At 48.0% G+C, this 23,445-nt stretch overlaps 10 protein-coding genes across 16 annotated transcripts; 7 read left to right on the top strand and 3 right to left on the bottom strand.

The window, feature by feature from the left end:
- Positions 1-64: 64 nt before the first annotated feature.
- FOXG_15696 (uncharacterized protein) lies at positions 65-1,822 on the bottom strand. Of its 3 annotated transcripts, XM_018395804.1 has the most exons (3): positions 1,464-1,822; positions 1,155-1,406; positions 65-1,076 (listed from the first exon to the last, which is right to left on the bottom strand). In XM_018395804.1, the coding sequence occupies exons 1-3, from the start codon at positions 1,813-1,815 to the stop codon at positions 1,054-1,056; spliced, it is 627 nt and encodes a 208-aa protein (XP_018256087.1). In that variant the 5' UTR covers positions 1,816-1,822; the 3' UTR covers positions 65-1,053. The 3 variants fall into 3 exon arrangements, with proteins under 3 accessions (XP_018256087.1, XP_018256086.1, XP_018256088.1); XM_018395803.1 differs by having other exon boundaries at positions 1,155-1,822; XM_018395805.1 differs by having other exon boundaries at positions 65-1,406.
- FOXG_15697 (uncharacterized protein) lies at positions 370-996 on the top strand (the record flags this gene model as incomplete). Its single annotated transcript, XM_018395806.1, has 1 exon — positions 370-996. One exon carries the CDS (start codon positions 370-372, stop codon positions 994-996), a length of 627 nt encoding a protein of 208 aa, XP_018256089.1.
- FOXG_22117 (uncharacterized protein) lies at positions 1,752-5,317 on the top strand. Of its 3 annotated transcripts, none has more exons than XM_018402514.1 (3): positions 1,752-3,193; positions 3,243-3,681; positions 3,741-5,317. In XM_018402514.1, the coding sequence occupies exons 1-3, from the start codon at positions 2,087-2,089 to the stop codon at positions 4,529-4,531; spliced, it is 2,337 nt and encodes a 778-aa protein (XP_018256083.1). In that variant the 5' UTR covers positions 1,752-2,086; the 3' UTR covers positions 4,532-5,317. The 3 variants fall into 3 exon arrangements, with proteins under 3 accessions (XP_018256083.1, XP_018256084.1, XP_018256085.1); XM_018402515.1 differs by having other exon boundaries at positions 3,728-5,317; XM_018402516.1 differs by having other exon boundaries at positions 3,243-5,317.
- A 1,792-nt stretch (positions 5,318-7,109) lies between these two features.
- Positions 7,110-9,039, top strand: FOXG_15695 (uncharacterized protein). 3 transcript variants are annotated; one of them, XM_018395801.1, is made up of 3 exons: positions 7,110-7,344; positions 7,402-7,404; positions 7,463-9,039. In XM_018395801.1, exons 1-3 carry the CDS (start codon positions 7,250-7,252, stop codon positions 8,913-8,915), a joined length of 1,551 nt encoding a protein of 516 aa, XP_018256081.1. In that variant the 5' UTR covers positions 7,110-7,249; the 3' UTR covers positions 8,916-9,039. The 3 variants fall into 3 exon arrangements, with proteins under 3 accessions (XP_018256081.1, XP_018256082.1, XP_018256080.1); XM_018395802.1 differs by having other exon boundaries at positions 7,402-9,039; XM_018395800.1 differs by having other exon boundaries at positions 7,154-7,404; positions 7,463-9,007.
- A 74-nt stretch (positions 9,040-9,113) lies between these two features.
- Positions 9,114-10,054, top strand: FOXG_15694 (uncharacterized protein). The gene has a single exon (XM_018395799.1). The coding sequence runs from the start codon at positions 9,239-9,241 to the stop codon at positions 9,851-9,853; it is 615 nt and encodes a 204-aa protein (XP_018256079.1). The 5' UTR covers positions 9,114-9,238; the 3' UTR covers positions 9,854-10,054.
- A 268-nt stretch (positions 10,055-10,322) lies between these two features.
- Positions 10,323-11,390, top strand: FOXG_15693 (uncharacterized protein). Its single transcript, XM_018395798.1, has 2 exons — positions 10,323-10,433; positions 10,504-11,390. Exon 2 carries the CDS (start codon positions 10,605-10,607, stop codon positions 11,232-11,234), a length of 630 nt encoding a protein of 209 aa, XP_018256078.1. The 5' UTR covers positions 10,323-10,433; positions 10,504-10,604; the 3' UTR covers positions 11,235-11,390.
- A 308-nt stretch (positions 11,391-11,698) lies between these two features.
- On the top strand, positions 11,699-14,936 carry FOXG_22116 (uncharacterized protein; the record flags this gene model as incomplete). The annotated part of the gene is made up of 7 exons (XM_018402513.1): positions 11,699-11,792; positions 11,839-13,121; positions 13,170-13,637; positions 13,696-13,836; positions 13,898-14,434; positions 14,478-14,846; positions 14,910-14,936. 7 exons carry the CDS (start codon positions 11,699-11,701, stop codon positions 14,934-14,936), a joined length of 2,919 nt encoding a protein of 972 aa, XP_018256077.1.
- A 253-nt stretch (positions 14,937-15,189) lies between these two features.
- Positions 15,190-17,115, bottom strand: FOXG_15690 (uncharacterized protein). The gene is made up of 3 exons (XM_018395797.1): positions 15,596-17,115; positions 15,492-15,548; positions 15,190-15,442 (listed from the first exon to the last, which is right to left on the bottom strand). Exons 1-3 carry the CDS (start codon positions 17,027-17,029, stop codon positions 15,314-15,316), a joined length of 1,620 nt encoding a protein of 539 aa, XP_018256076.1. The 5' UTR covers positions 17,030-17,115; the 3' UTR covers positions 15,190-15,313.
- Positions 17,116-17,247: 132 nt separating this feature from the next.
- FOXG_15689 (uncharacterized protein) lies at positions 17,248-19,121 on the top strand. Its single transcript, XM_018395796.1, has 4 exons — positions 17,248-17,778; positions 17,825-18,132; positions 18,178-18,545; positions 18,592-19,121. The coding sequence occupies exons 1-4, from the start codon at positions 17,509-17,511 to the stop codon at positions 19,020-19,022; spliced, it is 1,377 nt and encodes a 458-aa protein (XP_018256075.1). The 5' UTR covers positions 17,248-17,508; the 3' UTR covers positions 19,023-19,121.
- A 166-nt stretch (positions 19,122-19,287) lies between these two features.
- Positions 19,288-20,477, bottom strand: FOXG_15688 (enoyl-CoA hydratase). The gene has a single exon (XM_018395795.1). The coding sequence runs from the start codon at positions 20,289-20,291 to the stop codon at positions 19,446-19,448; it is 846 nt and encodes a 281-aa protein (XP_018256074.1). The 5' UTR covers positions 20,292-20,477; the 3' UTR covers positions 19,288-19,445.
- Between the last annotated feature and the right edge of the window lie 2,968 nt (positions 20,478-23,445).

The raw sequence follows: 23,445 nt of genomic DNA, 5'->3' as shown, positions 1-23,445 counted from the left end.
CGAGGTAGCTGTATACCTAGAGATGGCTTCTATTCTGGTATCTACATACATATTTGGTTTTTATTCCTTGACTTCCTTCTTATTTCCGCATTGACTTCAATAATATTGTTTGCTGAGACTCTGTTCCATGATCCACTCTGCGAAATTAAGGATGCGGCACGGACTTGGTCGCGTGAAGACGCGCTGTTTCATTTTTCGCATTTGCTGACATCTTCATTCTCGCCGCTGCAAGAACTCAATCATTGTATACTTGATTAAACAACATAAAGCTTCGCCTCTGTGTTATCATACGCAACATCCAGGCCGCATCGTCTTCAATTATTGACATCTTCCATCAAGCCACAACGTCTCAATCACAACACCATCAGAATGTCAACATCAGTCAAAGAGCTGCTCCTCGTCCCCTCAGACGCCATGACTCTTCATGGAAAAGTCCTAGGCGCAGACGCGACAGCAACAACATATCTTCTCAACTGTCCATCCGACGCCGAGAGCTGTGAAAGAAACGGCCAAACTATCACCCTGGGTCCATGGGCCGAGAAAACCCTCGCCTCAAGCGCAGACCCAACAGGAACCATGGATGTAGTCATCACGGAGCCACAAGATGGTACAAAGTGGTTTTACTCGCTCCACTGTGAGATGAGCAGATCTGTTGCACAGGACTGCACCATGATCAACAGACCGGCTAATGGTCCCTCGACAATTGGACCAAAGACCTACAAGGGAAAGTCGGATTTGAGGGAGATTTATGGTCCGACGTTTGAGTATGGGAGAGTTACGCTTACTGCTGGGTTGGAGAAGCTCAAGAGTGAATATCCGACTACTACTACGGCGACGGGTGAAGCTGAGGGTACGGAATCCGTTTCTAAGGAAACAGGCAGTTCTACGGCCACCGCTGATGCCCCGGCGGAGTCGAATGGCGGTTCGAGAGTTTTGAGATTTTCTTTGGCTGCAGGATGCGCTGGACTGCTTGCTACAATGGCTTTGTCGCTGTGAGCATCTCTTGTTCCTGTCGATGGGAAAGTGACGAGACAGCTACATTCATTGCTGTACTCAACGCAGACAAGATGCGTAATCTACAAGGAAAATGTACTAGAAATTTAGAAACCTTGGACTATTGAACAAGGAGATGTAATGTTAGAGTAGTTACTGACCACCGCTTTGAATAAGGCCGCGTTCGTGAAGAGCAGGAATAGCGTACCACTCAACCCACTCAGTACATTTCCAAAGAGGCTTACGCTCTTCTCCATCAGTATAAAAAACATATCCATAACCGCCAACCTTCTCCTTAAAAGGCTCAACGCGGCCTTGGTTCTTCGGGTTTGACGCTTTTTGCTGAGGTGGAGTCGGCAGTGACGCGAGAACCGAACTCCACTGTTGTGGATGGACGTTGGAGCTAGTATAGCCTAGCAATTCTTTAGAATAGAAGCCTTCCAATTGAGCGGGATCAGGTGAATCTCTACTCTCGTAGCTCATTCCATTTGCTGATGTGACGTCGCCAGTGACATGGTGCAGAGTACCAAAGCCATCGTCGCTGGTTTCGACGAATATGGCGTGATGGAAGCGACCGGGCGGCATGTGCGGATCTGGAAGGGCCATATGCGATTTGACTTTGTAAACCGGATAGCTATTGCAAGCCATGATGGTAGTGCGAAAGCGGTGAGGAGGTGATGTCATGTCTGGTTGACGAGAGTTATGAAGATCAGTCATCCGGCTTCCGCGGCACGGACTAACTAGCCCTACCCAGGGTCCAAATCCATACCACGAAATCCACATATGGATCCATAATGTGGATCCATATCCATTCCATTCCATTCCACGTAGGCTTCAGCTTTTCCACATCCACGCCACGGAACCCCTTCCACATGTTCCACATGTGGAAATTGTGGAAAGGAATGGAAATTTAGGTGGGGTTTGAAAATACCTGGATTTCCTTGTGAAATAGCGCATACCCTAAGTACTTTCCATAGCCAATAACAACGCAATAGCAACAATTTTCCACTCCGTTTTACCCGTACACAAAGTTCAAACAAGTCTATTCTAGGAGGGTTTACTATTACTCACGCCCTGACTACTCCAAACCGAAATGGCCACCCTTCATCCTACCAAGTCAACCACACCCGTTCCAGAACGTACAGAAGAAGACAATCAACGACTCTTTCAGCTCTACAAAGGCTGGACCTTGACGGAGAGAGACGGCCAAGTGCGTCAATGGGTATATCAGTTCGGCTACGATATCCAGCATGCCGATAAGGGGGAACGCCGATGGGTGTGTTGCCTTTGCATCAAGCAAAAGCGGCCGAGGCCAAAGAGTTACGCCATCAAAGGGTTGCAGAACGCTGAGGGTCACCTGTACACGGACCACAATGGCATCATGGATCCGACAGGCAAGAGGCAAAAGCCTACAAAGGCATCCGAGAAAGCACATCAGTCCATTGCAACAATCCTACAGTTGAACCCGAAGGAGCCGAAGGAACAAGATTTGATCAATACCTTGATCAAACGTTTCGACAAAACTGTATTCCAGCAGAAACTTGTCAACTGGATTGTCAACTCTAACCAATCCTTCTCGATCGTCAACGATCAAGATCTTCGAGACATCTTCAACTACCTCAATCCATCTGTCGAGATCACAAAAGCTAACATTACTGACGTGACCGTGCGTGCCATCGCAGAACGAGAATTTACCAACAACATGGAAAGAGTGAAAGATGCTTTGCGAAAGAGTCCGGGACAGATCCATATCCAGTACGATGGCTGGAAGTCTGGTAACCGACACGCCTTATACGGCATCACATGTGTGTTTCGGGATTCAAATAATCGGCCACAGAAGTGTGTCCTCGGACTGCCTGAGCTTACAGAGCGGCACACAGGCGAGAATATCGCCGGGCAGATTATCGAGATCATTCGGGAGTACGAGATCAGCGATAAACTCGGGTATTTCACATTGGATAATGCCGGTAACAATAAAACCTCGATGGGGGAGCTTGGATTAGAGTTTGGCTTCGACTGGGAGAAGCGATGGGTTCGCTGCGTTGGCCACGTTGTCAACATAGTAGTGAAACAGATGCTGTATGGCAAGAACCCGGATGCTTTCGAGAAAGAGGTCTTCGAAGGACTTCACACGGCAGCGAAGGAGCATGAAGTCTGGAGGAGGCGAGGCTCTGTTGGAAAATGGCATAACTTTGCTGTTGTAGGTGGCTGAGTCCCCGGCTTTATTTGTTATACTCACGAAGACCTAGGAGGTGAGCAGATCGGACACGTGGACCGATATGCTCAAGAAGGTACAGGCTGTCGAGAGCCAACTCTCTGATGACGCTCAGCTCAAGAAACACCGTCCAGTTGGAGTTGTGGTCGACAATGCTACCCGGTGGCTTTCTCAATTCTCGATGATTGAACGCGCTCTCCTCTTGAGGCCATTTTATAATTCTTTTGTCCAGAGAGCGTCAAACGAGTGGGAGAAGGTCAACTTGACGAGAGCTGGCCACATCAAAAAGGGCTCCAAGCTGCCCTTCTTCCTGAAGGAAGAGAATCGCATGACACCTGATGATTGGCATGTGCTCGGGACTCTTTACGACATTTTGCTTGACTTCCAGCTGGTTGTGAGAGGCCTTGAGGGCGATGGACAGGGAAAACACCGGAGAAAGGTCGAGGAAAACGAGATCGACCCTCCACTGTCTGGTAAGCCTTAGACTTCTCAAAAGCGGCCCGATTCTTATTTTAACAGATGGCTTGTACAGGAACAAGCTGGGATCTTATTCACGCGTACGAATTTCTTCTCGAAACCCTCGAATCCGCGAAAAGAGCAGTCGCCAATTTTCCGCACGGCCATCACCTCGCTGTCAACATCAACCTGGGTTGGCTCAAATTGAACGAATACTACGAGCACCTGAATGATAGCCCCCTGATCTATGGCGCTGCAGTTCTTCATCCTGCCTACCGGTGGGCACTGTTTGACGATTTGTGGGGAGACGACGACGAAAGACAATTGTGGATTACCAAGGCGAAGGAGATGGTCCAGGATCTCTGGGAGAGAGAGTATAGGGACCTGGAGGTTGATGACCCAGAGATTGAGTTGCCTGCCAATAAGCGGCTGAAGACCTCAAGAAACAAGTTCACAGCGTGGCGCACAAAGAAGCGAGGACTGACGACTGGAGGGATTTCTGTTACCGAGTCGCCAATTCGATCCCCAGCTCAATCCCCTAGGTCCTCAGTTGGCGGTCTGGATCTTGATGAATACGAGCAGTGGCAGCGTGATATCGAGGATGCTGATGCTTCTGTCACAGATCCCTACGAATACTGGCACATAAGGCGACTCAAATACCCCCGGTTGTCTAGGATGGCCTTGGATCTGCTTACTGTGCCACCAATGTCAGCCGAGTGTGAGAGGCTATTCTCGACCACTGGCCGCATGGTTACCAAGAGCCGCAATAGGCTAGATGCCAGTACAATTGGGCTTTGCCAGACACTACGGAGTTGGTTGCGCGCCGGTTTGATCGGGTCGCTAGATAGGATTCTAATGGACGAGTGACAAAAACATCGACGTCACCAAGGCATGGATGCGATCCACTAATTACCATTGTTAGACAAAGTAGGTTTCCATTCCACAAATTCCACAATATGGATTCATTTCCATAATGGATCCATTTCCACCCATTCCACATCGAAGTTATTAGTCAGCATCCATATCCACGCCATATTCACAAATGTGTCGTGGAGTGTCGTGGATTTGAACCCTGGCCCTACCGAAGGTCAACACGACGGCCGCGCTCTGTATCACGAAACCACCGAGGCGCGTGTCTAATCTAATGGATCTCAGCTCTCCAATTGTCTCACTTACTTCGAAGTAATAACTCAAAGTCGCTGTTAGGCATCTTGCAACAGTTGAAGGTTGCTATTGGACGCGTTATGGCGTCACCGACATCTGAAGAACCGGTAAGGCCGCGGTGTTTGCATGTACAGAGTTGTAACTTGACATGTAGTCACGGAACCAGCAAAGAAGGGATTTTTATCTATTTGTAAGCGTGTCAAGACTAGCAGGTCCGGGCCGTACGCTATGCATTGTAATTAACGATCTGCTTATGCCATCTGATCATGGGTCAGTAACCACGCCCATGCACTCAATATGTCCTCGCTTTCAGATCATGCAAGTTCTCTTTACTAGGAGTCGGATGATTATATTGTCTAGACAGAATTGCAGAGAAACTATTCAATTTACAGACGACATGGATGTGATAGTTTCTACGCCATGCTTTTAGATCCTTCAGTCATGGTCCTGGGGTTAACAAACAACCATAAAATCAGAGGAAGAACCCGAGGTCTACAACTGGGGACCTGTTAGCATGATATGAGTACAGAACCGAGGTTGCCATGCATTGGGAGTCAATACGCCAGTGCTCATCATATCCGAGTGACCCTCACCGCCTGCGAATCATCGCGAGAAGATGCCCTCCTGCGGATGTATTGACGATACAATGCACCTTTTGGTTATTACATTCAGAAGATCTACGAGTGACTCACTCATCGACAAAAGATCCATTGTTATCTAATATTTCCGATCCCCTCCCGAAGTCTCATTCATCAGCGATGAACGGGTTTCACGGCCTCCGGATATGACTATGCTGGTGTTGAGGCGCATTCGGCATTCCCGAAAACCTTTTTAGTGGAGCGAGGCTATGTACCGTCTCCCGGAAAAGCGGCTCACGCACGATTAGCGAGGCCAAGATGAAGCTTGTAACACAATATGATAGGGCTACTTATACGCTGCGATACATGTGATTGGGACTTTGGTTCTGCACCGTGGTGGGTTGTAATGATGCCAAGATGATAGTGCCAGAAGGTCAAAGATCTCTGGCTAACAGTGAACGAGAGGCGGAATACGCTTTTGCCAAGGCCGAGTTATCCTGTAGATCTCCTTACCACTATGCAGGTGTTGTTCGGCATTCGAGGAGAAAGTTCCATTGTGGTCTTTTGAGGGGTTTGCTCCGGTGAGTGTTCGACAACCCTGAGCCCCCTCAGCAAGAGTGACGTAATCAATCACTTCACCATTCAGGCTAATTGTCAAACTCCTGGCCAAAACGACCAGTGATACTGCTTGTTGAACTCTTTTCGATTGGCTCATTCAACTCTTTCTTTCGCGGTATGAATGTTAATACAGCCTTTCCGTCTTCCCGAGAGTCGTAGTCCGCGGAGCGCACGTGCTCCGCCACGAAACAACACCTCAATGATCTCGGGAGTCTGTTTCTCAAGGCTATCCTGGGCTTGGCCTAGCGACCAAACTCAAAAGTATAACTTCGATTTGGCGGTGATTACCAAAAGTAACAAGCTGAAGTGGGGCCAGTATAGTCCCGGCTGTAGTCATCTTATACGGGATAGTGTTTATGGTTGTCTATAGGCTTTTACATACGCTTAAACACCACTAAGTCGATGTGAATAACTACCTGCGATAGTTTTGAGAGCTTCAAGTACGGGGACTGCAGCGTTGCAGAGTACTCACCGTTCCGAGCCAAGCGTTCCGAGTTCCGGGACTAGTTCCGACAATGCGGAACGGACAGCAGATCATGATACTCCCTACATCCTTGGCAGTATCAGCCCTTAAACGACCTTGAAGACTGTTTCGTCCAGAGATGCAGTGTCATGTTGTTTTACAATAGTTCCGCTAGTCACATATCCTTCTCATCACGGACAATTTTCCCAAACAGGCTCGCCGTTCAGCGATACCTCACAATGCAGCGTGATTCCATCACAAATCGAGCATCAAATTACAATTGGGATGTTCTCGACCTGCAAAGCCCCTGGGAGCCGCGTAATTCATCTCGATTTCTGCCTCTTTAATTCAGCCTTATCGGCACTCAACAGCCGAAAACGTGCATGCCAAGATGCTCCGTTTCAGGTGAATTGGGAGGCACTGTCAAACATGCCATGATTCTTCCAGCGAAACAAACGAAGTGTATCATTGAGGCTTACGCAGTTGCTACCAAAAGTGACTTTGCCCGGTATGACACAGACAGTTCCAGATGCTGTGAGACCCACGTTTCAGCCGAGCTTTCTTTCGTGATTGGCTGCGTCGTAAAAGCAGGGATTAAGACCCTGCTAGCGCTGTACTGCGCCTCTTGGCGTCTCCACACTGCTACATGTTGATATTTCCCTGTACGAAGTGCACCATCCAACAGCATCAAAATTCTCTCGCTTTCCCTGCTTTGCTTTGTCCTTTTTGATCAAGTTTCTCGTAACAAGGAAGGAAGAGAAAATGACTACGTCGACGAACCAGCTCGTAATCTTGCCCAAGAAGGTCAAATGGCAGCGCGCCTCCAGACCCAAAGTTCGCACTGGCTGTTTAACCTGGTATGTCCCCCGTTGCAAATGGCTGATTGACGAATCAGAGACTAATATTAGATGTAGCAAGTACGTATTTCTGTTTTAATTGGGCGGTGAACTGCTTCTAATCACTGTGTTATTGTAGAGTTAGGCATTTGAAGTGTGATGAGGAGAAGCCGACATGTCGCCGCTGTCGCGATGGCCGTGTCAAATGCGACGGTTATGCAACGCCCACCAAGAACCAGATCCAGCAACGCGCTTCAATGCCCGTCACTGGATACACCGTCTCATCTCTCAACCCTCGTATAGCCGATACATCCATTGAGAACTGTTATTTTCACCACTTTCACCACTGGACCTCCACTCAACTCACCTGCTGTCCCGGCTCATCAAACTTCTACCTCACTTATGTCCTCCCTCTTGCGCATTCATGCGAACCTATCAAGCATGCCATCATAGCCGTTGGTGCCGCGCATAGGTTCTACATGGCGGGCCAAGAGACGTGCTCTCCACTCCAGCAGCTGAAAAGCTTGGCTATGCAGCAGTACAACAAATCCATCCAGCGTATTATACCCCACATGTCGATGGATTCTGCATTCGACCTGCAGTGTACTCTGGTGTGCTGTTTGTTATTTGTTGCGTTTGAGGGTATTACTGGTCGGTATGCCGAATCAATTCGACATATTCGCGCTGGAACGAAACTGCTCTCGTCGCCTGTTTTGATCAATAGTGCGAAGGAGCAGAAGATGGCGAGGAAGCTTACGGAGATGTTTGCGAATCTTGGCGTTGAAGCTTCGATGTTTTTGGAGGATACCATCATTCCGGATATTCACTCTGGCTGTCTTGATGTTTTGCAATGCGGCGATGGGTCGGACCAGCCTTTCCAGGACCTCGATGAAGCAGCTAGCTTCTTGCGCAAACTCGACGTCGAGACCGTGGACATCATTTCGCAAACGCCATATACATATTCGATGAACGACGACGGCCGAATTGAGATGTGTACCCTCGAAGGACCAGAGAAGCAGGAACTCGAAGCGAAATGGGAAGAGATGGATGCTAAGTTCGAAGTCTGGAGTTCGCGATTCGAGTTGACAAAGAAACACATCGCGACATGGGAATGTCAAGAATTGACATCCCCCCAACTCACATACCTCAACCTCCAACAAGCGTTCTGGCGAATGGGCATGTCCTGCGGTCCCGAAGACCTCTCCGAACCAACCCCCGACACCGCCGAAGCATTCCTCAACGCCGCTGAGATCTTCTCCCAGCGCCTAATAACACCCGGCCAACCAAGTTTCTCCCTCGACGGCGATTTGATTTCTGGTCTTTCGGTAGTTGTATGGTCGTGCACTGAAGGGCCGCATCGTGCTAGAGCGCTGGACCTGCTGCGACGCTTGAATAGACGTGAGGGTATTTGGGATAGTAAGGAGATCGTGGAGATGCATGAGGCTGCGCTGGCGTTAGATGATCCCAAGTTATGGTACAATATGGAGATTCCAGGTGGTGTGCCGGGGTATGTTGCTGAGTTGGCGAAGATTTCGCCGAGGTTTGGTTTACATCGCTCGGGACTGTTGATACCGGATTTTGAGTGCATTTAAGTCAGATTAGTAAGGAGAGTAATGCTTTTAGTAATATCCCGTGCGCCTGGTAGTCACTGCTCGAGAAAAATAAACATAATCATTACATTACATTACATTACTTGCAGAATTGATGAGTCTCGGCTGTAATAAATTAACTTGTTGTGATGCTTATCTTACGATCCCCAGCGTCATCTTGTTAGATTCAACTACTACGTCATTGGCTGCACACGACATACAAATGCCCCTCTTCCCAACGCCTGATGCAAATATCTTTCTACATCCAGTGAACTTGACCTGCTGACAAAATCAATCGACCAAAGCCTCTGCTTCAATTGATCAACATGTCTCAGCTCGAGCGCTCCCTCAAAGCGACCAGTCTCTCAGAGACACTTAGTACCTATGATGGATGGGCAAACACCTACAACCAGGATGTCGAGAAAGAAGAATACGTCGCTCCCCAACTCGCGTCTCAAGATTTAGTCACCCATCTCGGCACTCAAATCTCCTCAGCTAAAATTCTCGACGCCGGCTGCGGAACAGGCCTCGTCGGCGAAGCGCTCACAAAACTCGGTGCTTCAAACCTTCACGGAATCGACCTAAGTCCCGGTATGCTTGAAGTCGCTGAACGAACAGGCGTGTACAAATCACTCAATGTCGCGAACCTCGCTGAAACGCTTGATATCCCCTCACAGAGTTATGATGCGGTCATTTGTGTTGGGACTATGACGGAGGGTCATGTTGGACCCGAGGCTTTTGATGAGTTTGTGAGAGTTAGCAAGGCTGGTGGCGTTATTGTCTCGACGATTCGGGAGTCGGTTTGGCAGGTGAAGGGGTATGAGGCCAAGGTCAATGGACTAGCTGATGAGGGGAGGATAAAGGTTGTAGGGAGGAAGAGGGAACATCAGAGGATTGGGGCTGGTGTTTATGCGTATTTTGTTGTTCTAGAGGTTCAGTAGGTCCACGATGACGATAACCTTTTCAGCTCAACTTGGGATATTACAGCTAGTTATTACACTACCTCCAGATAATATTTGAGATGTTTTGTTAAAAGCTCATATGCCTGATTTCTGGCGGTTGCATCGCGGGAAACATCTCGTAGCCACATGATAGGGATGGTGATGTTGTAGGCTGACTACAATCTGGCTCACGTCAGATCAAGGTGCCATTGAGAATAATGCGTGACATACGACAAGCAAGGAGATAGGTCATCACCGAGGTGATAGGTTCAATTCGTTATCGAACGTGTTACTTCTAGACTGGATGAAGATTAATGAGAATGCCTGTCAAGCTGAGTCACGAAGATGAGATATTGTGTACCCATGAGATGACCCGAATGAAACAGGGTATGCGGTCGTGTTACATAAGGTCCATGTCTATAAATGAGAGGCTCTTGTATAAGACAATACTGCATATCCCTGAGGAATAGCAACTAGACTTGAGGTTCTTTTATCTTTCAAAGTGAGTCAATCCCATGACTCAGGCGCAATTAATCCGCGTCGAGAATCGATCACCACTTCACTATCGCGAATCTGGGTCGTGAGTCATGAGCCATCGCCAAATAGGAAGGTGAAAGTGGAGGCGCCATGCATGCTTACCCTGCGCTTAGATACGTGCCGGATTCCCGATGTGATAAACGATTATCTACGACTACATAAACCATAAAGACAAATCTCAATCATCTTTTTCTTTCTATCAATCATCGTCATCATGGACATCTCAAGCGTGACCAAGGCGTTCCAATCGGAACGTCTTATCTACCGCTCCCCTGAAGACAATGACAAAGACAAAGAATTCTTCTTCAAGCATATTGAGAACGACCCCGTTGCAAAAGCCCTCGCAGATCCCTCCATTCTTCGTCCCAAGAACAAAAAAGGCGTTGAAGACTTCCTGACAGAGTTCCAAAAGTCCATTCTGGCGGTTGTCCTGTGTCTTTCTCCCGAAGAAGCCAAACAACAGAACATTGAAAGCTCAGAACCAGTCCCCATCGGCTTCATATGTATCGGCTGGGGCGGCACTCCCAAGAATCGCGAACAGCATCGGGGTACCCATATTGGTATTGTCATCGCGGACGCGTTTAGGAACAAGGGCTATGGAGGGGAGAGCATCAATTGGGCGCTGGATTGGGCTTTTAGGTTTGGTGGCTATCATCGTGTTGGCATTGGCACTTTTGGGTTCAATGAGCGAGGGCAGCATTTGTATAAGAAGTTGGGATTTGTGGAGGAGGGGAGGAGTAGAGAGGCGCTTTGGTTTGATAGGCAATGGTGGGATATGATTGAGTATGGAATGCTGGAGCACGAATGGGAAGCTTTGAGGGCGAAGTCAAAGCTTGATCATTAGTGGATATCTATAGAGTTGATGCAGAAAGTTAGAGAGAGATACAATAACTCGCAATTGTAATTTAACAGCCAGTCGCGGCCAATATTCTTGATTAGTCACTATTTACACTCTGAGGGTTATTTTACAGAGGCCAATGAGAGCATCCATAAACCGTTACTTTGTCGTCAGCCATACGTGGTGTTTATATGCTTTCAGCCACAGATCTCAACTGCAAATAACACAACTGTCTCATAGTTTAGACATTGTACTACAATGCTTGATGCCAAAAAAAAAAGAAAACCCTATTTTGTGACTTTTGCCCCTTAGAGAGGTATATAATGCTGCTTCTAGTCTCGAGGTAACTCATTGCTGCCCGCTCTTCGACTCTGACAACAAGATCTATCACTAGTCGCTATTAATCCGACAACATCGCTACATCTCGCTTCAAGCCACGAAAGATTTAACTCCATCGATCAATAGCGAGAATGTGTCTCAGATGCGCTCTCTGCGGAATTTGCACCCCCTCCCCTCAGCATCACGAAGAACAAGAACAGGTTTGGTATCGCGAGATCTTCGCAGGTAACAAAATCCCGTCGGTAGCTGAATCCCCATTGACCTCCTACAGTCCAGCGCGAAAAAGGCCAGTCGCAGTTCTCACTCACGCCTATCGGATATGTTGAAGATGGGTCATTAGAATTGGAACCACATCCAAGAATTCGTCCGACTACAGGATTCATCGTTCATCAAACATGTTGGCAGATATTCCAAGACCAGATGTTCCTGAAGTCGGGGCGACGCTACGAAACAGAAGAGCTCTCCAAGGTTCTTTCTGACTTCACTCAAAGTATGCCTAGACATGGCGGCGGTTGGAAGTGGATATCATACCTTTGTGCCGAGAATGAACAAGCGCTGGCTCAGGCAACGGACAGAGAAGGCCCCCCTGAAGGTTGGGCTTTTTTGAAAGCCGATCCTGGCAGAATAGTGACCTATCCGAATTTTTGTCGCTTTCTAGACGGAGACACCTATGGTACTAATCATACAGGAACATCATCGGACTGTTTCTCTAAGCTGTCTACTGAGTTGAATCATTGTATGATTGATTTTCTTGATACCGCGTCTTTTTGCAACCTGAGGCTTTCATCAACAACCATTGCGAATCTAACCAAGCCTACCGACTTACCTCAGACATTCTGGGCTAGCCGTTTCTCTCGCGATCACGAAATGAATTTCTTTCCAGTGGACCACAATACAACAGAGACATGGCGGGATCTGTACTTCGACCTGAAGCATTCTCTGCATGACAACTCTTCAAGAGGACACATGCGCCATCGGCAACTGATCTGGAACGGTTTAGAAAATATCACCCACTGTATGATCTCTATGCTTCGCCAGCGGCCGCGCTTGGAGAAGACAGCTCGTTGTAGACAGAAACTGGTTTCCTTGGGATATGAGATGACCCAGAAGACACAGGGACTTAAAGGGGTGCCATGTTCGAGCCCTTCAAAGGGTATTCAAGTCAGAGGCTCGCGGTATCTGAACCTGCGACTTGGCGGCTTGGGTAATGAGGAGGTGAGAATCTCGGTGTCCAGAGTGTATCTCGATAAGAGAGATTACATATGCGGGTTTCGGGCAAGAAGACTAGACGGAGCTGAGAACTTTCGCATCGGCTTGATTCAGCCTGACGCGGAAACACATTTCAGCCTCAGATCATCGGATCAAGTCATAGCTGTTCATGTGGCGAGTACCTTTGGTGGTTTAGTTGGTCTTGCTTTTCGGATCAAGGATAAGCTTGGTGGGGTATCGTGGAAGCTCGTGGGTAAAGTTGACAAACCTGACGATTATGTTGGCATCAAGATGCTAAAGCCGCAAAATGGCCCCTACATAAGTGGACTGTTACTTGGGCTTGACGTAGGTTTTATCTGAACTTTACTAATGGAGTAACTAACGAGTTGCCAGGCTTGTAAGGTCGTCTCTGTCCAGCTGGTCGAGAAGCTAGGCGACGTCCCTACCATCCACACGCCAACAACTTCCGAACAACTTGTATGGCACCCTGCAGCTCCCCAACCCGACGTGGCGACTGTACAACCTCCCACCGTCGATGCAGCCTCACCACAGCCAGCCTTCATCTTGAACATGGACTTTGGCGGCCCAAGTGGTTCACTTCTTCCACTCCTGAACCGGATTGCCGTATTTGTTGATAGTAGCGTTACTTTCAGTATCAGAGGCCTAGGCTTCTACTACACTGACGGAACAGAACGGGAGTTTGGCATTCGCGAAATCTGGGACGATTCAAGAGAACGATTCGTGGCCATTGAACAGTCTCTGTCTATCAATGGACCGGCCGGTGAGAGAATTACTGGTGTTGGGTTCCAAACCCTTCGTTTCCACCGGGAGCATGCTGTGCTTTTTGCCTACTCCCTCATGGTACGTAGCAGAAATCATTCCGGAATTGATGTCGGCTGATGATCTGTGTGCAATGTAGATAACTACCAGCTTTGGACGACGTTTGAAGGCGACTAATAAGGGTATGCCCTGGGAATATCCTGAAGATGGCTCGTCTGAATGGCATAACCTTGTTTCACCTTACGGAGAGATTATAACTGGGTTTCTGGCACATCCTTATGTGAGTATTGAGTCCCTTTTTGTTATCTTGAGCTTCGAGATACTGACTTGTATCTGCCAAGATGAGTACATCGTTGTGCACCGTAGAATCTTTCGGATTGGCACATCTCGACCATCGAGACTCGTTTCAGCTTGATTCGCCTCCAACTACGTTCAACTACGACCAAGAGGAAGCTCGGTCGCGGATAGATCCTTACTCTAATTGGTCGATGGACCGATTCCCATCGTCGACTGTACGCCTCAACGGCGTCAAGCGCGTAGGGATCTCTTGCGGAAGAACAGGGCGTAACCGACTGCCACATCACGTGTCTGGTTTCTGCTTCGAATTCTGGGACGGAAGATCGCCGGTCTACATTGGGCAGTGGTTCCACGAGATTGACCATCTTGTCCTTGATGAAGGTGATCGGATAACGGGTCTCACTTTCTGGGAGGAAGTAGAGATTGAGGATGATGGTTCCACCAGCCATTTTGGAAATAAAAAGTTCACCGGAGTCCGGATCGAAAAGTCTGGTGCTGAACCAAATGCTGTTGAAGTACACCCTGGGTTACATGGCGATATGATCGAAGCACGTCATGTGGAGAATCACTTTGAGAGATTGGTAAGTCAGATAATGATTTAAGACGCAAGACTAATCATTCCAGGACGGCTTTGTCTGGTCGCTGTACCTTAAGGGTGACAGTTTTGAGGCTAGGACGAAACCTACAAAGTTGGCTAAAGGTGATCTGTGCAGAGAGTTTAATGAACACCAAATAGTATCCACAGATTGCAACAGGCTCTTCTGGAGATTACAAGATAAAGAGGGAAGCTGGACGAGGGTTTCTCAGATAACAGCCTTCTTCAATCCTCTATACCAACGGCTCTGCGGTATGGAGTTTATGTACAGAGATGGCCAGCTGAAGCGCGCTGGCTATACCAAGGGAGCCAAAGCAACGCTTACCCTTGATCGAGATGAAGAGGTCACAGGTGCAACTTGGAGACCTAGGAGAGAGCACGGTAGTGACGAGCTTTCTGTAAGTGTGTTGAAGCTTCCCGGAGTAACCTAGCTAACGAGTAAAGTTTCATATGGGACCTAGAAGAACAGTGCTGATGTCCTGCAATGAAACAAAGGTGGACGAGGAGGAGCATGTCTTGGATAGTAAGAACCAATGTCAGGTTTGCAAGACCCTTTGGCATATGTGTGAAGCGCGGGAGAGAAGGATGCCCCAGGGCGTGATGGAGTGTGTCGGGGTGTTTCTGGAAATCCAAAGAGATTTTAAACCGAAGGCCGTTTGTCACGTCTTTGGGCCGGCTTATGTGAAGATATCAGATGAGTTGAGGGACTCATGGAATGATCAAGACGCTGTGTAAGAGGATAATAGATATATCTCCCCGGGATCATAGGCGTTTAGGGATCAATGGATAGATGAATTTGAGATTCTGGCTATCAATCTGAACACCAAGTATAAACACACAATCTCCTGCACTGTTGGTACCAGTATCAAACCTCAGTTTCCTTGATGATACGCCCCTCAGAGTCATCAGCGTACGCGTCAACCTTGGTGTCAGCAAACTTCCTAGCTGCAGTCTTGTTGGCGAAAAGAATGTCAATCTCCTCGAACGTCCGCCCCTTTACGATGTTAGCACTCCGTTATCCAGAGATGACGGGAAAGACATGCCTTTGTTTCGGGAAGGCGGAAGTAGGCCCAAGTGAAGGTCAACAGAGAAAGTCCAGCCTAAATGATGTCAGAGAGGAAGAGAACGTGAGTATTTCGAGACTCACCCAGAAGTAGCCGACTTTGCCCTTCCAGTTGCCCTCAGTAGGATTGATCATGTAAGGACCATAAGTGCCGTTGAGAATCTGCGAGATGTAGTAGGCAATGCGAGCAAGACAGATACTCTTACTGCGAACACTGACAGCTGGTATCTCACCAATGATGGCATAGCAAACAGGTCCGATGGTAGCGTAGAACACAATCTCCCAAATTAGAACAACGCCAGCCTGGCCAAAACTGACAGCTTGAGTCTGGGGAACGCTGGCGAGAATACCGATGATAAGCATAAGGACTGTGCAGATGCCACAGGCCCAGACATATAAGGCTCGTCTGCCGATGCGGTAGATGAGAAACCAGGAGATGATGACGCCCACGGAAGCAAGGCCGAGTGCACCTGTTGCGAACTTGAAGGAGTTGCTTGGGTCGACGCCTGCTTGGACGAAGAAGTAGGTAGGTGTACCACCGATGCCAACGCCAGTTGTATTCTGCGCGACGAATACAAGGCAAACGATCTCAGTGCGTCGAAGATTGATGCCCTTGAAGCAATCGAGGTAGCTAGAGCCCTTGGTATGTTCACTCTCGATCTTGTTGGTGTGAACAATCATGGCAAGCTGCTTGTCCAAATCCTCATCAGTCTTGCTGCTCTTTGCCGAGATACGTCTCAGAACACCCTTCGCTTCATCGAGGCGATTCTTCTTGGCGAGCCAATACGGCGATTCAGGCGTGAACCAGAGAACGATGATGAGAGGAATAGGCCAAATCCACTGTATAGCGAAGGGCAGACGGTATGCCCATTGTGTTGAGTTCTCGGAAAAGCTGAATAAGACGCCGGCGGCGAGGAGTTGGCCGAGAGCCCAGCAGAGGCAAACGTAATTGGCGAGATAGCCCCGAAGAGCCATAGGACAAATCTCTGAAGCGTAAGCAGGAGCCATCGTTGCGAAAACACCCCAAGGTAAACCGCAGAGAATAGATCCAGCAAGAAGCATAGGAAGATCATGCGCAAAGAAAGTAATGAAAATAAATCCCGTAACAGCAACAAGAGACGCCACAAGGGTACGACGATATCCGAACCGCTCCGTAAGCCACCCATTAGCAAAAGCCCCAATGATAGTCCCGACTGCAGTTCCATTCCCAAGACCAGCCTGCCACGGTCCGGAAATCTGATAGCCGAGTTTATCGCCGTACCAATCACCATACGCTTTCTGAAAAGCCGGTTGGGCCATGAGATTGCCGATGAGGACAATGTCGTAGCCTTCCATGATGATGGACGATGATAGGAGGAATGACCATGCTATGGCGCCGGGGTAAGCTTTTATGGCTTGCCAGAGGGACATGTTGCGGTCGATGGAGGCGCCTTGTTCGCCTTGAACGTGGCTCCATTCTTTTTGGGAGGTGATATCTTGTTCGATGTGGTCGATGCTTTGTTTCTCGTGGAGAGACATTGCAGTAATGATGGTGATGGTGATAGAGGGAATTGAAGGATCGTCGGGTGTTTAAGTATTGGATTCTTCACATCGTGCCAAGATCGTCACCCCATGGGGAAGGGGAAGGAGATTAGGTTTGATGATCTTGCGGGGAATTGACAGTACTTTGCGGTCCAATTGGAGGCTGTCTCCCACCGGAGAAGAGACGGAGGGGTAGGTCACTAATCGCAACATCACGAGTCAAGACGCTCCAGCGAAAGGAAAATGACTTTTGAATGGGGACGAGCATTCCAAGGCTTTAGCTGATGGGTCACAATAATTGGCGTTCTCTCAAAATCGTATGAGAATAACTCTAAATTTTCTGTATCGCTGAGTCGCGACAATTTTCGCATCCCACCGGAGTTCCCATTAAAGGCTTAGTCTCAGTTGCTCCATGGGTATATACCTCAACACTTCGACTCACACGAGCAAGCAAACACGCAGCGAATATCGTCAAAATGCCGGAAGAGTACATGTCCATGCTGAAAAGCCTGCCATCAGAGGTAGACAAGGTCAAAGAACCCGTTGTTGGAGTGGCAACGGTAGACGTGACCCTTCAAACAGGGCCGCCTCGTCATCTGGCATCTGGTATCTTGTACGGAATACCAGATAGACCAGATCAGATACCTGATCACTTTTACAAAGACCTTGGGTTCAATTATGGTCGAGGTGGTGGATCTCAATTACCCGGAACCAAAGGCTACGCCGTCAGTCTCGAAGACTACAAGGTAGACTACATCCGAGCATCATTGGGGTACGTATTAACATTATTAGGCTCGCTTTGCTTCAGCGTTGAGTAATTACAGAACTACTCGAAAACACGGCGGCGAGTTCATTTACTTGCTCCCTGCTGCTTGGGGTGCTGATGGCGGACAGTCGGAAAACTTTGCGTACCCTGGAGACAACGATGAATGGACGAGTTGGGATGCGTTTCTCGATCGGACGCTTGATGATGTGAAGAAGTCTGATATGATTGAGGGGCTCGTTATAGATATCTGGAATGAACCGGATTTGAGCTTCTTTTGGAATCGATCGATGGAGCAGTGGTTGGAACTCTGGACTCGTTCGTTCAAGAAGATTCGGTATGTTGTTCCATAGATACTTGGACCGTTCTGATATGTTCACAGAGAGGCGCTTCCATCCGTTCGGATTACTGGCCCCAGTATGTCCACCATCCCCTCAACGTCCCATGAATGGTGGTCAGCCTTCCTGCCTCGCTGCAAAGATAGCCTACCCGATCAATGGTCCTGGCACATGGAGGGCGGCGACGAAGCAGTCACCATGGCGAGCTCAATGGCCTCATTCCATGATCTGTTGTCCAAGCACGACATTCCTCTCGATAAGGCTCAAGATGTGAACATCAATGAGTATGCTGTTTATGGAGAACAAGTCCCGTCTGCGGGAGCATGGTGGATCGCTGGTCTTGAGCGAGAGAATGCACATGGCCTTAGAGGGAATTGGGCTATCGCTGGAGCGTTGCATGACTTTATGGCTGGTAAGTCTGGCGAAGATCGTCGTGGTTCAAATACTGATGATAGCAGGTCTCTTGAGTAAGCCCAACGGCAGTGGTGACAGCTACGCCATCGAGGGGGAAGGATACTGGCCAACGGCTGAGTTTCAGGTCTACAGGTATTACGCCTCAAGCATGAAGGGACAACGTCTGAGGACCACCGCGAGTTCAGATGGGTTGTTTGATGCTTATGCGACTGTTGAGGGGGACGTTGTGCGGATACTAGCGGGTACGCGCTCGAGACCAGGGAATTGGACGATTGATGTAGTTGGCCTGACAGATGATACACGAGTCAAGGTCAAGACACTGGCGTTTCGAGTTGTTGATGGGGATAAGTTCAAGCGTGTTGATGGACCGCAGGATCTTGGGGAGAGGGAAGAGCTTGTCAAGGACTGTAAGTTGAAGTTGAGGATGAAACATCAAGATCCTACGACGGCTTTTGCGTTCGAGTTGAGTGTCTGAGATAGAAAAGTAGAATACTTAGAATCTCATACTTACATCCCAATCCTATGTGAGTCTTGATGATGGGTTCATGTTTAACAGAGTAAAGGTTGCACGGTGATATCACTAGTATCAAGATTGATCTACTGAGAGACTGGAGGACTAATGCCGGGCAAGTCAGACTTTGACGTCTTGACACTGATTTATTGGGTTTATGGTGAGGGCAAGTTGCGGGATACCGACGGCGGTGTCCTGGCAATCGGAGCATATGAACAGGTATACAGGTTTGATATGTTTCTTCATCCGGGCATTGCGCTTATTCACGCTACCTCTGTCACAACAGCTACTGAATCATACTGTTAACCGGAAGACGGAGACACGTCAAGTAGACGCTTACAACTGCAAAATTCATTTCGAAAGCTTTATTGAGGGTAGTACAGCCTCCTAAAACTTTGCTGTCTCAAAAACACCGTGTCTTCCAGCTCCACTGCTAAAGTTCGCCGCGCCCTTCACACTCTCCGTAGTGATGACCTTGACACCATTCTCAAACTCATTCCTCAACGCATCCTGAAACGACGTTGCGTTATAAACAGAGTAATAGCAATTAGCCCTATCCACATTCATACACTCCTGCGGAAACGTGAGAAGCTGCTTCGCCATCTTGGTCGCCTCCACCAAAGCCTGTCCCTTGGGCACGACACGATTCGCCAGTCCAAACTGCAACGCCTCCTGCGCCGAGACAGGTCTTCCAGTGAGGATCATATCCATCGCTCGGCCGAGGCCAATGATGGCCTGTAGCCGAACAGTACCGCCGTCGATGAGGGGAACGCCAAATCTTCGGCAAAATACACCGAAAACAGCATCTTCCTCGGCAATGCGCATGTCGCCTATGAGCGAGAGCTCCAAACCTCCAGCGACAGCGTAGCCCGCTACAGCACTGATGACTGGCTTCTTTACCTGCATTCTTGAAGGTCCAATGGGGCCGATGTTGCGGTCCTCGACTTTATGGCTCGGGTCGATGATTGGGCCGAGATAGTTGTCTGTTCCCTGCGCGGGATTCCATTTGGCAACTTCGTGGAGATCGAAGCCTGCGCAGAAAGTACCGTGTGCGCCGTAGATAATGCAGACTTTTTGCGTGGCGTCGTTCTCAAATGCCAGAACCGCGTCGGTAAGCTTTCTTGCCGTAGGACCGTCAATGGCATTCTTGCGGTGAGGGCGTGACAGAGTGATGGTTGTGATTCCATCGGAAGTCTGGGAGACTTGAACTGCTTGAGGCTCGGTATCAGACATGTTTGTTGAGATGAGAGAGTTTTATAAGTGTTCAAATAATGACAGAGAGAACAGTCTGTTCAAAGAGCCTCTTATACCCCAGAGTCGGCAGGATCGGATCATGAACCCGTTATAACCGATGCTCAGTTACGTTCTACTTATTATTAATCACGAGGAACATGTATATTGAAGGGCGTGACGCATGAAGTGATTGGAGGTCTCCCCAGCTTTGACCTCTGAAAAGGATATTTCGAGTTTAGCGCTATCTGATATCCTCGGCAATGAACTTGTCTTCACCTTCATGAGGCAAAGGTGAAAAGCGTGAGTATACGCAACACTAAACGTCATTTTATTTTTGAGATATCTCCTCATCAGGTCAATTAAGCTTCTAAGTAGAAATTAATCGCTTTCTTCAACATAAAATTCATACGTCTCTGCGCCGCCTGGTCAATCAGAGGGTATCGGGCATTCTTTAATCCGATGTCGCGGCTGTCAGTATAACCGAATCCAACCGTCCCCTAACTCACAACGCGATGAACATCAATACAGTCAAAGATCCGGTTCCTGCAACCATGGAGTCAAGAGAAATTAATCTTGGCCTTCTTATGCAGCTCCTCACTTTATTCCTTTACAAACTTAATAAAATACCATATCTCCGCCGCCTACGACAACATCTAAGGCATATCCTCTTCGCCTCACCAAAGCTCTATATCAAAGCCACTGCCTTCATAACACTAGCAGAAGCAAAGTCTATGCAATTTATTACGCAAATTATATCAATCCTAGTCCTAAAAGTATACTATAGCTTCAAGCACAAGGGCCATATATATATTCTTATGGAAGGACCTAAGGTCAAGACCTATCTTACAAGTAGATACAATAATCAGAAGAGTCTAAGGCGCAAATTCTCGCGTAACTAAAGGCTATGACTATACAGCTATGTAGTATTCCCCACCAGGTAGCATTAGTATCGCCAATATTAACGCGGGTCCAATATTTAATCAACGTCTTCCTGACAAATCCTTCTAGGGTCCTTTTACAACAATCTAGGAATTTCATCGGGAGTTATATTATAGTCTTAATCTTGGGTATAGCAAAGAGGCCTTTCCGGGTCTAAGAGAGCTCATCGACTTTCATAACAGGCCGTAAGAGAACCCAGTCTTCACCCATATGACCTTAGCAGTCTTAATATTATGGCTGCTAGGGATACAGTGACTGGCATGATAGACTAGGAGTCGGCTAGATCATCCTGGCATATTAATCCACGTAATACGTTCTAGCGGGATATCGTCGACGGGTTCCTTATACCTTTACCGCATAAACTGGAAATAGAAAGAATACATCGGTAGTGCTTTGGCGAATTCTAACTGGGCTATATCTACACAACTCTCCTATAATCACGATTATTCATCATACCGAGCCTTTATAGTACTAGCTACTTTCCCTTCAAGCAGATTATATATCGATACTCTGCTAGTACGACTATCTGGACAGCTGACATCAAATCATGCTGCAGCTTCTACTAACATATCATATAGCAGTATCACAGACAGTGGTCCAATCTAGTACCACAGTTCCCAGCGCTCATGGTTATTCTTCAGGGCTGCCAGTGCCTCCTTGACCTATTTAACACAATTCCATCCCGGCTATTCCCCCCTCACAGGTATACTCCTCAAGATGGCTTCAAGCTTCGTCAAATTCTCAACTCTTGCAATTTAAATACAGACCAAGATCATAAAGATGGATTCCGCGCCGGTCTCCTGCTCGCTAAACTCCCAGACTGATTGCATACCGCGATAGATTCTTTGTTTGGTGTAGAGGCGCTTTCCGCGCATCTCGCCGTCTTCGGCTTCTGGCCCGACTAGGAGAGCCCAATAATGTCTGTTATCATCCGCTAGTCGAGGAACGGGCGGGAGTCTGTTGCTGGACTAACTTATCTTCTCCACCAGGCATCTTCACAGTAGCCCCGCGAGCATATAATCCAACCAATATAAAGTCGATCTTTGTTAGGTAGCATGTTGCATGCTAGTTTTGATCCTTCTACTTCTATGACCGGTTCACGGACGATTATAATATTTCTTGTTCAATGGAATAGAAGTGGAAGGTAGTGTCAATTCTGAACCGTGTTTGAGACCCGGTCGGTTGGTAGAAGGGTTGAGAGAATAATGTTTACACAAGCTTGAGGCTAATAATAGAGAGATTGAAACTTTGGGCTGATGATAATCTAATGGGCCATTGCCCGTCTGTCAGATTCTCATAGACGAGAAAAACTATTGCCTCCTCTTTGATGAGCGTTTCGTTGCTGCAGGACAATAAACGCTCAACATTGCCGCTCAGTTTCATCAACCGCCCTGTTACAGCCACAAAGCGCCATTGCTAATAACAACATCTTAAATGTTATTAAACATTATTGTACTACAAGAAAGACTTTGAAAGCAGTGTTTCATTAAGCCAAATGTCTCGATATTTCTTGTATGGTTATTCTACATCGCCTGTATATCAGGAACGCGATTATTCGCACTCAGGCCATGCCAGGTTCCCGCAGCGTAATGGTAGCCAGAACAAGCAGAATCAGTTAGCTTGGAGGCCTGTGAGTTCCCGCGGAAATAATTAAGTTGCGTTGCCTGCTCTGATGTGCCCTCCTTTCTAGATTCTGAACTTTACGCGTACGCGCTTTTCGTCTTTGCTTTGATTCGTCGAATTTGCGTCTGACTCATCAGTAAAAACAGCACATCGCCATTCAATTCCGCAGCATTTCTTTCCACTACATACCTTGAGTAAAAGCGCCCCAATCCATGTAGTTGATATGTTTCCGCGACTCTTCTAGTGATAAAAATATTCAGACGAGTAGAGATGGCCTCATTTATACGAGGGGTACCGTGGCCCGACCGGGCGTGGAGACCTCTCGCCTTCTCGGGTCCCGGTTTACGGGGAGTGCCTGTAGAGCGGGGGTTAGAGGTGGAGCTTTTTCCTGACTATGTCGCGTCTCGCTACTACCCCATCAGGATTGGGGAAGTCCTTTGGGACCGCTACCAGGTGGTTGGAAAGTTGGGCTTTGGAGCTAGCTCGACCGTTTGGTTGGCGCGCGATCTGAAGTAACTCTACCCGAGAGCTTTGAAGAATCATGATGTGGAGAGCTCTCTGCTAATATGAATTAGTGGTCGTCTACATGTCG

Source organism: Fusarium oxysporum, chromosome 8 (genome assembly GCF_000149955.1).
Source record: "Fusarium oxysporum f. sp. lycopersici 4287 chromosome 8, whole genome shotgun sequence".
Classification (NCBI taxonomy): Eukaryota; Fungi; Ascomycota; class Sordariomycetes; order Hypocreales; family Nectriaceae; genus Fusarium; species Fusarium oxysporum.
The sequence above is the reverse complement of the archived record's forward strand: the minus strand, read 5'-3'. Positions and strand labels throughout refer to the sequence as shown.